This window comes from Melitaea cinxia, chromosome 3 (assembly GCF_905220565.1).
Source record: "Melitaea cinxia chromosome 3, ilMelCinx1.1, whole genome shotgun sequence".
NCBI classification, from domain to species: Eukaryota; Metazoa; Arthropoda; class Insecta; order Lepidoptera; family Nymphalidae; genus Melitaea; species Melitaea cinxia.
Window position 1 is genome coordinate 8,762,336 of NC_059396.1, and position 17,822 is coordinate 8,780,157.

General features: G+C 32.1%; 1 protein-coding gene across 1 annotated transcript in view; it reads left to right on the forward strand.

Annotated features, from left to right (window-relative positions):
• Positions 1 to 17,822, forward strand: part of LOC123669393 (sodium/hydrogen exchanger 9B2-like) — a 62,236-nt gene that overhangs the window by 32,940 nt on the left and 11,474 nt on the right. The window contains exons 3-4 of the mRNA XM_045602999.1: positions 16,307 to 16,398; positions 17,539 to 17,638. Of these exons, the coding sequence (XP_045458955.1) occupies positions 16,307 to 16,398; positions 17,539 to 17,638 (192 nt within the window). The remainder of the gene's footprint in view (positions 1 to 16,306; positions 16,399 to 17,538; positions 17,639 to 17,822) is intronic.

Sequence of the window (17,822 nt, forward strand, 5' to 3'; positions counted from 1 at the left end):
GTAATGGTACTAATATCTACTAATATTGTTCAGATTGCTTAAATATTTTTTGCACACTATGTTTGTGCGTGTTTTACATTCAACTTGTTAAAATAGCAGTTTTAATGGGTCTCTAGCCCTTTCTTCCTTGGACAGGACATTTCGATTAAGAGTGTACCCTACCTCAAATTGCTTATTTTCCACTCGGCAGGATGTCCATATCTTCCAAAATACTGAATATTTAAGTTTGAAATTTATGTATGGTAAAGTTCAGGACATAAACTATCTTTCATATGTTTCGAAAACACGATTTCATAAAATTTTCTCGATACAAAAAAATCGCAAAGTTACCTCTATTTTTGTATTAAAACCTTAATATCTCAGTAAATATAGAAGTTATGGACTTGACATTAAGCATGGTAATTGAAATAAGTATGAAGAACATTTTATATGTTGCATTTTTAAAACAATAACTATTGGTAATGTTTGTGGGGAGAAAATACATATAATTCGCGCGATGAACAACCAAGCGCTCTCAATTATCATGTGTTTTTAGTACGGGTGAAATCTGAATTCGAGCTGAGGTAGTGTAGCCCCTTAAATGGTTACAAAGATATAACAGAAGATGTGTAAGATTAAAAGAATATTTAAAGATTTAAACATAAGAATAATATTATGATTACTATTTTTTATGTTAATCACACATATTATGTGACTGTTGGACACCTTAATCCCAGCTTTATTATAAGTACTAGCTGTGCCTGCGACTTCGTCCACGTGGAATTTAACAAAAAAAATATGGTTCAGTTCGCAGAGCTATAAAAAAAATTCTGAAATAAAAGTAGCCTAAGTAACTCCTTACTACATCAGCTATCTGCCAGTGAAAGTCCCGTCAAAATCAGTCTAGCCATTTCAGTGGTTATTTTAATATTACAAACAGACAGAGTATTGAAAGCTTAAATATGCTAAACAACAAGAAGAAATGATTGTAAAATCTAAACGGCTACTCAATATTAACATCTATAAAAAATCACCTATTTAACTATTTAAATACCTATTCAATTAAACATCATTTAACAGTGGTTTTTAAGCCTCGTTTTTTTTACTTTCACGATTTTTCATACAATGCCAGTTGCAAGATTAAGCATATGATGCGATAAACTTGTACCTACTGATTTAAAACAGAGCGCCACAATAGATCTAATCTTATACTATTAAACGAGCAATTCTTGTATATATATATATATATATATATATACATATATAATCTGAATCTCGGAAACGGCTCCAACGATTTTCATAAAATTTAGTATATAGGGGGTTTCGAGGGAGATAAATCTATCTAGCTAGGATTCATTTTCAGAAAATGTCGTTTTATCCCTGTTTTTAGGGAGTGAAAAAAATATCGTTAGAATACGAAGGTAAATTTCGCATTTGTCAACTTAGTTGCAATAGCTCGGTGGAAAATCGGCCGGTCGGGATCAACCGAGAAGATCATGGTTCAAATCCACATCATCATTACAGCCTATACAGTCCACTGCTGGACATAGGCCTCCACAAGTTGACGCCAAAAATAACGTGAACTCATGTGTTTTGCCCATAGTCACCACGCTGGGCAGGCGGGTTGGTGACCGCAGTACTGGCTTTGTCGCACCGAAGACGCTGCTGCCCGTCTTCGGCCTGTGTATTTTAAAGCCAGCAGTTGGATGGTTATCCCGCCATCGGTCGGCTTCTTAAGTTCCAAGGTGGTTGTGGAACCTTGTTATCCCTTAGTCGCCTCTTACGACACCCACGGGAAGAGAGGGGGTGGCTAAATTCTTTAGTGCCGTAGCCACACAGCACAATCAAATCCACATGTCCCTGATCAATTATTTTTTCTTTTTCTTTTTCTAATTGCACTCGCTATTTTTTATTTAAATAAGCTGTTCTTATTTTTTATTATTATGTCGGTAAAATCGAAAAATATTATTCATATTTTATCATTATTATTTTTTAATTATTTTTTATTTTTGATTTTTTATATTTTTTATTATTGTCAGTAAAAAAAAATATTATTCATATTTTATAAATATGTAATTCGTATTTAAATATAATTTAAAAAAAAACACGATTTGTTGGAGCGCCTATCAGTTTTTAGAAGCAATTACTCTCAATCTTGTAATTGTGTATTTTGTATCAATTTTTAATTTATTTATTTATTTATTTATTACTTCTTGCATACATATAATCAAACACTTTTACGTAGTAAAAAAGAGAAGAAAAAAAAAACAACAGAACAGAAATAAAATTAAACAAAAAGTAGTTACAATGACAGCATGCAAAGGCGGTCTTATTGCTTTAAGCAATCTCTTCCAGACAACCCCAGGTAAAAGGAGATTATTAGTAACAAAGTGAGGTGCAAGTAAAAACAAAAATTTATCCTTATTTTTTATTTTTATTTTGCGTTAATTCATTATTTATAATTGCTACTTGCAGGCAAACGATAAAAAATCGACTTCAATTACATCGATAAGTAATACAATGTAGGTACATGAAAAAATAGTCAAGAAATACGCATTATCAAAGATTACTCCATAAGTTGTAATCAGATCTCGATGAAATATGACCACATGATAAACATCGGCTTTCGATTAGGTTAAAAACATCAAAATCAGTACACCCAGTAGTATGTTAAGTATTATGTAGTTAATGTAAAGTTATGCGGATTTTCGAGAGTTTCCCTCGATTTCCCTAGGATCCCATCATCAGATCCTGGTTTCCTTATCATGCTACCACACCGGATATCTCCTTTCCACCAAAAAAAGAATTATTAAAATCTTTTCATAAACGACGAAGTTATCCCCGAACATACATTAAAATATATATATACTAGTGACCCGCTCCGGCTTCGCACGGGTGTAAAATATAATTATAGCCTATGTCATTCACTGAAAAATGATTAAAATCGATCCAGTAGTTTTGATTTATTCATTACTGCCCGTAGCCCGCACGCATTAACTTTAGAGTAAAAGCCGGCCGGAACTGCCGCAAACGCTACGTATCGCAATTTTTAAATCTATAATATCTTCAAAAATATTCATTTAAATCATATGCTGTAAAGGGCCATACATATCAATATTAAATCAACAATGTATTTAAGGTATTTAATTACATAAGGATTTTTTTTTTTTACAAGTGATATACATCCACGGGCTTATGAACCCATGTCCTTTTTTATTCTAAAAACATGCAATTTTTATTTTTATTTTTTTTTCTATTTCAAGGTAGGCGTTACCTTTTAGATAGATTAGATAAGGATTAATGCTGTATTGGTTAAAATCGATTTGAAAATTAGCCATTATTCGTCGTAAAAAGTAAATGACAAAAAAATGTTATTGTGGGATATCCATAAGAGACATATACCATAGCGGAGTTTTCTGTAGAACTTTTCAATGTGTATAATACTTAGTACATTATTTTGATAAATCTCGTAGGGTTCAGGCTGCGTTTGCAATGTAAGCGGAAAATGTAATTATCTACGACATCAACCTCAAAAATAACAGTATTTCTCCACTATTTAATGCATGTTATTATACATATAAACCTTCCTCTTCAATCACTCTATCTATTAAAAAAACCGCATCAGTATCTGTTTCGTAGTTTTAAAGATTTAAGCATACATAGGGACATAGGAATATAGAGACAGAGAAAGCGACTTTGTTTTATACTATGTAGTGATATATATATATATATATATATATATATATATATATATATATATATATATATATATATATCACTACATAGTATAAAACAAAGTATAGTATATATATATATATGTCGCAGAGTATGAATACGGAACGTCAAGTGTTTGACTTGGGTGTATTCAGATAATGTCAGTTGTCAATTATTAGCTGTTAGAGTAGTGGGGTGATCGACGCGCCACCTAGCACATCGTTCGATAGTCACCTACCCTCAGTTATTATATTACTCGAATTGTTCTGACGTGTATAAAACGAACGGTGTCACCTCGGCTAAGGTAGTCTTGGCTCTGGCTTGGCACGATACATTTGTTGTATCCTGCTAGTAGCTTAACCTAGACTCATTCGATAATTAATTTGTGCATACGAATTAATTGTTACATATTATGGCGAATAACTCGAGCAGTGAAGGTGAGCGTTGATGCGCATCCCAAAGGAGATCTCCTTAAACCTACACCTGGGTCGCAAGTCCTAGGCACTGCTCTGAGTTACTCCCTCTGCCACACGATGGACTCGGTACCCGCACGGTGAACCGTGAATCCATCGAATGCTAAGAAGTTAGTCTTCGCCCCCTTAACTAATAACTACCCGCCTTCCGTACTGCGTTACCTTTCTGTTAACTGATTCCTGTGTTATAATAATTTGGTGATATCATTAATTGTGTTTACTTGTGTCAACGTTGCCCACTTATGCCCACAGTAGACTGAGTGAGTACTCTGAGATCATGAGAAAGAGAAATATACCTTCAAGCCGAAAAGTATACCTCCTTTTTCTTAATATCTGACATATATATATATATATATATATATATATATATATATATATATATATATATATATCGCACCTTCGGTGCAATAAAGTCACAGCAGCTCATTTCTTAATTTTACAGGAGAGGACTTTTATTTTATTTTTTTCGCTTTTACTTCCTCATTTCTGGATTACTACTTATAGTAGGTTTGAAATGTTTATAAAATTAATAGTTTACTTTCTTTGCTATGGTTTAAAAATCTTATATTAAATTATCAAAAAGTCCTAATAAAAGACATAAAAAAAAAGTGTCCTGAATTGTGACTTTGTTGCACCGAATGTGGGATATATATATATTGAGTTTCCTTCAGCCGAATTGAGTAACCTCCTCCTTTTTTAAAGTCGGTTAGAAAACACTTTATCCAAACCGGCAGCGAATCATTTTGACTCTCTCTTCTACTACTAATCCTTCACGATTTACTAAGAATACCGAGCTGAGCTCGGTCACCCAGGTACTGTTAACTAATATGATCTTAAATAAAATATTTCCGTGCGCGTACTCTGTTTTTCTTTTAGCATATGTGATGAAAGTTTAATAACATATCAAAATATTCAAAATTATAAACGACTGAACAGATTTTTATGGGACTATCACTGGAAGGTAGAGGAAGTTGTGGAGCCACATATCGACGGGTGCAAAGTAAAAAGAGTTATATACAAAACAGCAACTTTTCAGGAGAGCGCAAAATAGGAAAAAGTGCTCCCATTCTGTCAATTTCAAACCAAATTTATTGAAATTTTCATCACTGCTATATTTTTTAGAAAGACAAACAATTTTGTATTTCATTTCTTATAATTATGTTTAATTTACGAGATATTGCAGTTGTCTGCCTCTACATTGTGCTTAAAAATATAACAACTGAATTAACTACCACTTGGTCGTTTCTACATCGGAATTAATGAATCTGGATCTAATAAAGCTGTTTCATATATTTCAGTAAGTGTAAAAAGTATGACTTTTCCAATTCCAAAAATTTCCAAAAACGTCTTTCCATGTCTATTGTGATGTATTCAAATGGTTTATTATTATGATAACACTTTCAACAAACCTTAATACCTAAAAAGCCAAAACAAACAAACATTGTTGCCGGCCGGCGAAGCACATGACATCTGACTGATGACACAATAGGAATGAACGTGCGTCCCACGCGCGGACTGCGTAAAAGCGGCCAGGCGGTAGTTGAACGCATGTACGTCGTGTAATTTTACAAAACAGCAGTAGTTGTCTTCTTTTACTTGACAAAAGTACAAGAAATGAGGCGATATTTGTATTTTTTATTTTGCCATGTTGTAAAATATAAAGTTTTTAGTTAGTTACTGCAATAAAAAAAAAATTCAAAATTGTAGTTAACTTTTTTTACTTTGCACCCGTCGATATAGACTACTTTTAATCCCGGGTTTCTCACGAAATCAGCATTTTTGCGGGAAAAAAACTACATAATTTTTTGTGTCTGCACACCTCTGGAATGACTGAAATAAGATAAAGAAGATAACATAAACGTTTTATCCCATAATTCCCACAGGATCGGGATCACGCCGATAAAAATTGACTATCCAGATAGAATCTCCCACGCGAACGAAGTCGTGGGTACAACTAGTAACAAATATAATACTATATAAAACACATTATTAAATATTTCTAGAAAAATAAAAAATCCAATTTGATCGTTTTATCAGTGTTCTTTATCAACTTTACCAAGTTTACCTTTCGACTAACATAATCTGAGCTTTATATTGTCTTAGTACACCCTACTGAGATAGCTTTACATAGTGGTATCATCTTAATAAAATACTTTACATCCTTTTCGTACAATCGTCACGTGATTGAGTTTTATGAAAGGTACTCATAGTCCAAATTACAATGAACCACGAATTTAGACTGCGCCTTCAATTTTCTAATCGAATTATCACTGCGGTGAATGGGAAGAGGAGCTCTAGTAATTTGGACGTGTTGATATTCTAACACGTACAAAACAACGCTCAAACAACAACGCTCGAACAAGGTTATCGTAACGCATGTACATACTTAAATCACGTGCTCGTTGAAACCGTTACATATTATTTTATTAATAATGACCGTTAATTTAATGCCTTCCATTGGTTCTTTATTCTTTTATTTTAATTCCATTCTATCTCTACCTGCACGTCTTTTTTTCACATAATCTCACATAGGTACAGATAAAAAGAAAAAGATGAAGAAAGTATAAACCTGAAAATTTACATTAACAATAAGACTTCCCAGTCAAACTTTCTCAATTTTAGTTGAGTGGCTAAAGACATATGTCGTTGGGCGTTGTAGTGATGGAAGCCCACACCTTTTGTTCAATTGTGGCCGCTTATTATCAATTTCTTGCCTAAGTCTCATCAGCTGTTGACAATAGAAATCTGAATCAATAGTATTGTCCGGTGGTAAAAGCTCATAAAGCATGATGCCATTCAAATCCCTCCATAGACTCAACATCACCTTATTGCGTGTCAACCCGGGCTTCGCGATAGTTTGTGCAGCTTGACCGACCTTTAACCATCATCTCTTTCAAACATTACTATCGTAGGTAATTCACTTTTCGTCACCAATGATCAATCTCTTCAAAAATGGTTCGATATCATTACGTCTTAAGAGAGAATTGCAAATGAGTACAAGGTCCATTAGGTTACTTTCAATGAGTTCATGTGAAACCCATATATTAAGTTTTTTTGTATAGACAGCCTTTTTCAAATAGGCCAGTTACAAACGATAATTTTATTGCAACTCTTTACTAGAAATTACGAAAATACTTTTTCCCTGACCTTTCACGTATTTATTCGAAATCAAAAGTAAACTTTCAGAGGAAACCCTATAGAACATGTAGGCCATCAAAAATATTTTGGTATTGTTTTATGTATCTAACTGCATAAATAACGGATTCATTTAAAGTTCATTATCCCATTCCACCCTTAAAATGGTCATTCTACCTTTAAATTTATTAATTTATAAAATTTACAAAATAACTTTAAAAGGGTAGTGTAAATCAAATAAATAAATAAGTGAGGTTTATAATTACAATTCCTCAACATTATTCTAAATTGTTTTCCTCAAAACCTAGACAAATTTACAACTAGTACAGTAGGTATGCGTCAAGAATTGTGCGTCATAGATTACCTTTATCAGAATTTTAAGATATAGATTTGGCTATATCAGACCTGCCGTTTTCCTAAGTCTATTTACATACATATATGCTACAAACTCTGAAAAGAAATTCTCAAATTTGACTTATTAATATAATTTACATTAAATATTTTAGCAGTTAATACCTGTTTTGTCTTCTAAACCATATATACAATTACATACACACACACACACATATATATATTTTGATTACGCTTAATTTTTTTACAGTTATTTGTCAACCTTCGATAGAATGAGAACCAATGTTATATTAAGTGAAATGTTGATAATACACAGATAACTGAAAATAAAAAGCTAATTAAATAATATTCATAACATCATACAAGACATACTTCACATACATACGATTATATACACCAATACTTAATAAGAATATTATATATATCATATATTATCAAACCAATATTATGACTAAATTATTATTCAATAGACAACGTAGACTATATAAATTGTTCTCTTAATTTTAGATTTAGGCAACACGAACGTAAAACACAGCGACATTGAAAATTATTAATTAAATATTGAATTTAAATAACACATTTGATCTGTATGCAGAGCATTTATTTTTACAAGTGAAAAACTTGACTCTTTTTTTTTATATTTCCTATATGTTTTATTTTTGTTATCAGAAAATATAATGAAAAAATATAAAGAAATTACATGTGTATATTTTCTACGCGACGCTTAAAAAATCCATGTAAAAACTAGCAACGTAAAAATAGCCTAGACGTTATTTAAATTTTTACAATAAATTTAAACTAAATCGTACACCCAGCCGATTAAGCAGAGATGATTAAGCCTTGCTTCTTGCATAATGAAAATAGCAACTTACTAATACCGTCACCATTACTTTTACTAGGTCAGTACAGTACACCAATAAACTATACTTCTCTATAGGTTTTTCTATGACGTATTGATATCCGTTCACCGATACCGATCGCATATCAACATATGCAGCGTTCAGTAATCACAATTCAGTATTTTTTTTTTTTTGTAAACTTAACTAAAACCAAAATATCCTATACAAATATATTATAACTATAAAAATAAATGTTTTTTTTTTAATATATTTTGATACATCATGCACTTTTTTTTAAAACAAATATATTAATTTATATTCCAATGTGGAAGCTGAAAGAAACAAATTAAAAAAAAAAATATTAAATAATATTTCTTATTATCTGTTTTATTAATTTGCCATTTAATACTTTTATAAGAATAATAACATTATATATCCCCATCAATTTTATTTGATATAGCTTTTAAATTTACATGTAACACTTGATTCAAATAGGTTTGTGCAATTACACCTCTTGTTACTCTTAGTAGGGAATGTATCCGCAAATCCACAGTGGAGCATCGTGGTGGATTAACCTCAAGTCCTTTTTCTAGTTGGAGTCCTATGTTGAGTTGCGGGGTGTTACAGACTAAATCGTGATCGTGATCTTGATCATCAAAAATTTATATATATAAATGCAGCAAAAAATTTTAATCTGGAATATAGTATATACTCGTATTATGAAGAACTAGGATAATCACAGTAGTAACTCTCAAAACTAATTTTGCAGAAATTGATCGCAAGAGATCTTTTGAAGCTTTGTTTTGAAAGCTTAAGAACTCATTTGAATTTGAATTTTAATTCAGCTTTATCAGATTTTTACCACCTTTTAACAAAGCTTCTAATTTTAAACTGAGACAACGCTCCAGCAAACACACAAAGTAAAACAAGATTATTTGTTAAAAATACTCTTATTAGGTACTCTTATTTAGGTTTTTAGTATTACTTTGATGTAGATTACTAGTATTTTATTTTAAAATCCAAACATACATATAAATGCCGATATATTATTATATTATATATCTTATATATAAAATTCTCGTGTCACAATATTAGCTACCATACTCCTCCGAAACGACTGGACTGATTTTTATGAAATTTTGTGTGCATATCGGGTAGGTCTGAAAATCGGCCAACATCTACTTTTCTTACCTCTAAGATATAAGAGGGGGGAGAATTATGGGGATTAATAAAATATATGGCAAAACAACGTTTGCGGGGTCAGCTAGTAGATACATATATAAAGTTTACAAGTAATTCTCAGTAAGTAAAAGTTTTCAAAAACTAATTTTATACAGATAAGCTGAAGAACTAGCTGACTCGGCAAACGTTATCTTGCTACTACACGGTATTTAAAATAGGAGTTGGTAGAAGGGTGAAAATTTAGGGTTGTATGCATTTTTCAACGCCAAATCATAATAAAATAAAAAATTCAAATTCATAATTTACATAAAAATTCAAAAAAAATTTAGGGGTGGACTACCCTTAACATTTAGGGAGATGAAAAATAGATGTTGTTCGATTCTCAGACCCAATATGCACACAAAATTTCATGAGAATCGGTCAAGCCGTTTCGGAGGAGTTCAACTACAAACACCGCGACACGAGAATTTTATATATTACATTTTAGGTCTAAATATAATTTTTACAATGAATAATATTAATTCGTTTAATAATAATATTAGTTCCGATATGTTTTTATAAAATAATATGAGACAAATATTATAAAATTAGCGTAATAAATTCATCGATAATACGTAGTATTAAAATAGTTGACTGTATTTATTAAGTACTTCAAAGTGACATGTCTGGCATTAAAATCCTTAGAGCACGGTACATATCAAGAAGTAAATTTACCTCTGAAGACACATCCAACAAAAACCTGGTCACAAGCTCTTATAACTTCAATGCAATTAAGCAATTAATCTTCATTTAGTATTTTCTTTGGTTGCTATCACATTCAAGCATTCATCAAGTTATTCAACTCTTTATTTGAATAATTTGAACCAGATATTGCGATAATTTAGCACTTAAATTGAATAAATACAAAATTACAATACACGGCTACGGTTCAAAATCGGCCGGCAAAAAAGTTACGGTGACGGTAGTTTTTGAGCGGTTTATCACCTGAAAATATCTATAGGCATTATGGTAACTTCATACATTTTTCTTACCGTTCGTACTAAACAGTCTTCCAGCTCGTAAGTACAATCCGTTGGTAAAATAAGATTCTATAGGCATTATTTTGCGTTATGGGCCGTTAAAAATTTAACGGCTAGTGAGTAAAACGAACAGTTCCTTCTCTCTGTAGGCAAGGTGTTTATTTATAACAACAAAATAATAGTGACCGTTAGTTGCAAAATATAAAGAGTGTATTTATAAAAGCTTCTAATTATTATTTTTTTAACAATCATACGATTAAACTTTTTATTTTGTATTTGGTTTTTTATTGAGATGGCGAACCACTAGATTTTCACGGCACTAACAAGTGTTATGATATATATACTATTTGTATATAAAGATGTAATTAACTAATTTTTAACATTACATTTGAAATTGTGGCCATAATTTTAAATATATTTGAACACACGCTAACCTTTGGATGAATTGTTTAAACATGGTACACCATCTAAAAGTCAAATTATTACTCTTTATGCAATTACAGTGAAATCTTCAAGAATTCATTTTTTATATTGTCGTTATCACCTAGTTTCTCAATAAAAAAGCTCATTAACGTAAAAAAATCTTACCCTAGCGCCGTAAGAACCTGTTTTACTGGTTGTTTACTAACCGACTTCCAAAAAAGGAGGAGAATCTCAATTCGACTGTTTTTTTTTTAAATGTTTGTTACCTCAGAACATTTTACTGAATGGACCGATTTCGATTATTTGTTTTTTATTAAAAGGTGATGCTTATCATGTGGCCCCATTTTAATTGAATTGAGATCTGACTCGTATTTTTTGAGTTATATATAATAATGCGTGTTTACTTGACAATTTTGTCGTTGACCTACGTTGTATTGCACCGTATAACTTGTCACTGGTATACCGATTTTGATAATTCTTGTTTTAATCGAAAGCTGATACTTGTCTGAGTCTTTTTTAAATTTGATCGTCATCATCACCATCTGAAAACTACTTTTTTAGTTATAATTCATAACGCATATTCACATTACTATTTTTATTTTGCGAGCAAACACAATTATTGTTAAATTTCATATAGTAACTCAACTCATAATGGCATCCTAAAGATAAAAGTTTATGATAGGTTTTTCTCTGATTCACCATCAAATTTTATCTGTCAGCTATTTTCATTCGCAACCTGTGAAAATAAAAGTTTCAATTAACTAACTATCTAAAATAAACTTTAAAAACCTACGTATCACTGAAACTGCTAAGTAATAATTGTGTTTGCAGACAAACGAAAAAAAAACCGACTTTAATTACATCGACAAGTAATACAACGTAGATCGACGAAAAAATAGTCAAGTAACTACGCGTTATCAAAGATTACTCAAAAAGTAGTTATCAGATCTCGATAAAATCTAAATATGACCACATGATGAACATCAGCTTTTCATTAAATTAAAAATTATCAAAATCGAAACACCCAGTAAAAAGTTATTGGGATTTTCGAGAGTTTCCCTCGATTTCTCAAGGATCCCGTCATCAGATCCTGGTTTCCTTATCATAGTACTAAACTAGGGTTATCCTCTTTCTAACAAAAAAAGAATTATCCAAATCGGTATATCCAGTAGAAAGTTATGCGGTATAATACAACGTAGGTCGACGAAAAAAGCGTCAAGTAAAAACGCATCATTAAATATAACTCGAAAAGTAGTTGTTAGATCTAAAATAAATTTAAATGGGACCAATTGACACACACCACCTTTCAATTAAAAAAAAAATTGTCGAAATCGGTCCACCCGGTCAAAAGTTCTGATGTAACATACATTAAAAAAAATACAGTCGAATTGAGAACCTCCTCCTTTTTTGGAAGTCGGTTAAAAATGAAAGTGGTGTTTTATTCAACGGTCAGTTTCGTAAACACCTAAATATTCATACCTAAAACAATGTTGTACACATAAATAAACCAAACTAAAAAGCAGAAAATCTTATCAAATTAGTGTATTATCATCGGTCCTCGATAAGTCTGCTAAGTTTAAATGAAATCTGAACATTTGAAGTGGGTCAAAATGAAGTCCAAAGGAGTCGGCTACAAATATACAAACATACTGGTGAACCTAATATAAAGCGTTTACACAACTTATGGCTTAATAAAGTGTGTAGTTTAATTGTCTTATGTAGTAAGCATATCTATTTGTAATCTTTTAATTTTCAAAGCAGCTGAACAGACTTTCAGAGGCCTATGTATTACTTTTATTCTAAATAAATATTCAACATTGTGAAACAATCCTATTCAGTGCTCAGTGTTACATGATTGATATACATGTTATATATTTTTGTATTTGTATTCTTAGAGGGTCTAATACTTTGTGGGGCCTCGAAATACGTGTAAGAACACAAGCGAAAATATAACAATGTACCTACTATGTAATTTTATTAAGATGATTTTATTGAATCGTTTGAAATAGGCAAGAATGGGTTTGCTATCAAGGGTTATTATTAGTTTATATTTCTTTAATGAATTTTTACAATATTATACATATTTACAATTCATAACTTAAGAAAACATATATCCAGGAGAACGTTATTGATGCTGTTAGTTACACCTTTTGTACCTAAATATTTAGTTCTATTAATATTTCAATTTTTATGTAAAAATTCAACTAGCTAGCAGTAAATATAGTCTCAGGAAAAAACAGAGCCCTACAAAAATAGTCTATTAATTTTTTCTTCTTATATTTGTTTTCATAGTGTATTAATTTATTCTTCCATGGCCACTCGATATGAACAATTTCCTATTATTTACTCAATCGCTGGCGCAGCTACGCACACAAGTCACATAAGCTGAGACGTGTTACAGTCGCCTCTACCACGTAACGTTGCCAATAACAATTTCAGTGGAAATAAGATAACTTGTACATATACGTACATAAGGATATTTTACATTTATATTTGTTAGTACGCCACAAATACGTACAATAGTGTAAAACGAATTATATTATACAAAAAACTTTGAGTTTTAAATCGTATGTGAGTGTACGTATGTAGATAAGCAAATAGGGGGCGACAATGTGCGAATCGTGTCACCTGAGCTTTGTAACAAATGTTTGAAGAGGAATTTTAAACAGTCAGCTCCGAGTCAGCGCGCTCATTCAGTCGTATTTACTGTTGCGTAGCTCGACTTTTCAGACAGGCAGAGGTGCCTCCATGGCGCTGCTTAAGTATAGCTTCTAATCTCTGAAGGTGTACGTTTGTGGTTAAGATTTTTTTGCACGGCCAATGACCGAGCAACCGGCCGGCGAAACTGAGCGCACCGAAGCAGTCACGTGTCCGGGGTGAGGCGCGGCGGGCGGCTTGACTCGCAGCCGAACCTTCTCTTATAAGATGCACATTCGCCGCGGCCTAGGTGTGGAGCGTGCTGACTCGTACGGCATGCCCCCGCGCAGGCTCATTGTTATACAAGCTCGTTAATATCCTAGTTGTATCGACCAAGAATCACTAAGTGCCATGTAGGATCATGTCTCACAGCAGTCTCAGTTGTCCCTACGACAGCTACCTTCCATCAGATTCATCCCTAGAAACAGATGCACTAACTAACCGGCATTGGTAAGTTTAAATATTAATTCTTAACTATGGATATGATAAATAATATATTTTAGTCACAAATTAGTCACAAGTAAAAGCACTGGAGCCCGTTACAATAATAAATTTTGCGATAATTATTTTTCAAAAGTCTATTTAATTTAAAAAATAACAACTTACGTGTTTTAATATTTACAAACATTCTGTGCTAACCAAAGCAAAATACAAATACAGTATAGATATAGGTACAACAATAATATGATGGTGCTAGTACCGGCACACAATCGTATATTAATTTCAATTTTTTATCGGCATTGATATTTTAATGAAGCGATGGCGCCGGTGACATATCCAAAATCGCTCGCAAATCAATGGCACGCATTACGGTACCGGCGACATAAAAATTCGTAGTAAACCGCATAATATCTCCAGTTTGACCTACATATGATTAGCGTTTCTTAACACGGACATATCGGCAGCAACAATGAAACGACGTGTCAGTTATCGTACAACGATAATTCTTTAATTAAACACGGCCACAGCCGATGAAATTACGTTAGCCATGACATTCGCAACATAAAACAATTATTATACTGTCAATATTGATATTGACCCATAACGCTGCACTGTTTTTATCGATAAAACTTATATTCATGCGACACCTTGCGTTGCAGGTTGGTCAATAACACTCATAATTGTAACATTGACCGTTTAATCTACAAATAGATTTTCTTATAGTTTCAAAAAAAATCATTGATATAACTCCAATAATTTAGAACTATAGAAAGACTAGTATGTTTACATCACAGTAATTGTACCATGTAAATAACAATTATAATTACATAACAATAACTATATAATAAACTATATAAAAATTATATTAATTTTGTGTAACTAAGTGTCGTAACATGACGATATTTCATTAAAATCTCTAACTTTACCAACTCAGAAAAGGAGCAAGTTATGTTTTCGGACAATAACTTTAAATTCAATCAGCAACGTTCAACTACAATCTAAAACTTAACAATGATTGAAACTACTTTTGAGAATAGTCTTTCATTTTCTTGTCTGTAGTCTACCAGCATTATAAATCAAAATATTTATTATGAAACACATACATAAGGTAATGAGTTGTGTTAGAATAAACCCATATGTACTTATAATACAAACCTTAAGGGGTGATAAAACCTTTCAGCTAACCTTAAGCTATCAATAATAAAATAAAATTGACATCTAAAAGCTTTCCACTGATATCACTAAGGCATTGAATAAAGAGAAGGTCAAGAAATACAGGTAGTCTTATTAGTTAAAACCTTCGCAAATCGTTGTCACATACCTTCCTTTTATAGGCAGCATAGCCTTACCTATAAGTGCATGGCCCTAGACTCGGACCTCAATATAAATTCTTTATCTACCCTAAAAAATAAAATCACACAACAATTTATCCAATATATCTGTAATATTTGTACAGTGTTTAACTGTATTTGTTTTCTTGTATGCTAAACCTTCTGCTTTTAAAGAAACAAAGTCATGTTTTTTTGCTTGTAGGTACATCATAAACCATTTATAAGGTTACGACGTTTTCTAGTTACCTACAAGTTATTCGAGCATGAAATTATGAAATCTATTCAAAGACGTGATATTAAACGTAATATTAAGTATAAGAGTAATTTCAAGAATGATGAATGACAAAATTAAGGTACTGAATAAATTTGATTTTAAAAACTAGGTCATAAGGACGTTGACGGCCCATTGGCGCAACGGACACAGCACTGGTTTGTGGCTGTTGCGCTGGCAGTTGCGGATTCGATCCTCGAACATGAAAACATTTGTATTGGCCATACAGATGTTTGTCATGGTCTGGGTGTTTGTGCAGTCCTTGTGAGTCTCCCCACCGTCCCTCGGAGAGCACGTTAAGCCGTCGGTCCCGGTTGTTATCATGTACACCTGATATTCGCCAACCCGCATTGGAGCAGCGTGTTGTATAAAAAGTTGAGCGAATAGCTCATTGCTAAATTTCAAACTAAACTCTAAACAATAGCATTCAATTCATGGTAATTTCTTACAGGAATGGCAGAATATCAAGTCAAGCAGAAGGGCCTTCGCGCCGAAAAAGCAATCTTCACAATGCCATGGCGGCTGAGATTGATTCCTCGTGGGGTAAATAAGTATATTATAAATTTGATTTGTACCATAAGTAACTGTAAATATTTAGTTCTTAAGTTGTGAATTGTAAATAAATAATTTATAAATTTATATTTTAAAAATAAACGGATTAATTTTTATATATCCAATAAATTTTCTTCAAAATACATTGTTATGATTATAAAAAAAAGTGCGTGCGTACAAAGTACAATGTCAGAAGTGAAACTTCTTTGGCAAATTAATTTTTAATTCTTGTTTATATTTATAGAAATCTAAAGCTTTAGCTTTCCGTTTCAACGCCATCGACAAAAACGTTGCCGTTTCATTAAAACGTTGCCGTTTCATCCGAATAAATTTTATCCTCATGCGCCTATCGAAGTTTCACTTCAAAAATCAAAGTTGCTTATACTATTATTACTTTGAATAAGAGTATTCGTCATGAAAATTTCGTTTTAACAAAACAAAGTAGACACAGGTGGCTAGTTTCCAAACTAAATAACACTTGGATAGCGTTGTGGAAAAAACTAATTTATTTACTTAATAAAAAAAAAGCATTTGTTTGTTCGAATGTGCATATCTCGGGATCTACTACAGATCCGAAAAAATATTTCAACTCAAAAGCCTGTTTATTAAGTAAGTTTAAAGGCTATAACTCATAAGCTATTTCGTGGAATGGATACAACGCGGATCACGCCGCCGGTTAGCAGCATAATATTTGGTATCACCGGGCCGCCTTGTTGATATTTAGTGAAGTTTTAAACTACCCCCAAGAAATTACGTGTATTTTTTTCTCCACAGTATATTGTAATTTTCAGAATATTGTCTTTAAATATTATTTATTATCTGGCTAACTTTAGAAAAATTAAGCAATGTGATACAAATTTCTAGACAGGCATCAAGGTTGTTAGTTATTTTTTTTTTTGTTTAGAAAACGCGCGTTGAACGAAAAATAAATAAACGTAATAATATGTCAATGTAACCCCCCTCCCTCCTTGTGATATTTTGTGATGATTTTCCGAACCCTCTTCGAGCCCCACGTGATTAATGGACGGCCCCTATGCTATAAAAAAACACCGGTAAATTCACACGACTGCCTACCCTAAATCGATATACCTACCAACTTATTGTGTGAACACGTACATTTTTAATCTTCAGAGCGACCAGTTCACATCGAGGGAAGATATAAAAAATACTCAACTACATCTTCAGTCTATTCGAAGAAAGCTTTGTCGCATCAAAGTGATCACATAGAAAGGTAATAAACTATTAATTTAACACTCATAAGCCAAATCAGAAATCGAAACTTAATTACTATTATTTATGTAATTGGGTATAATACAATAAAAGTATTTGGGACTACCAGAGATTACCTTAATTTTAGGCGGCATATATATGATTTATCAAGTAGAATTCGGGAGTTAACTTACATTTTTATAAAT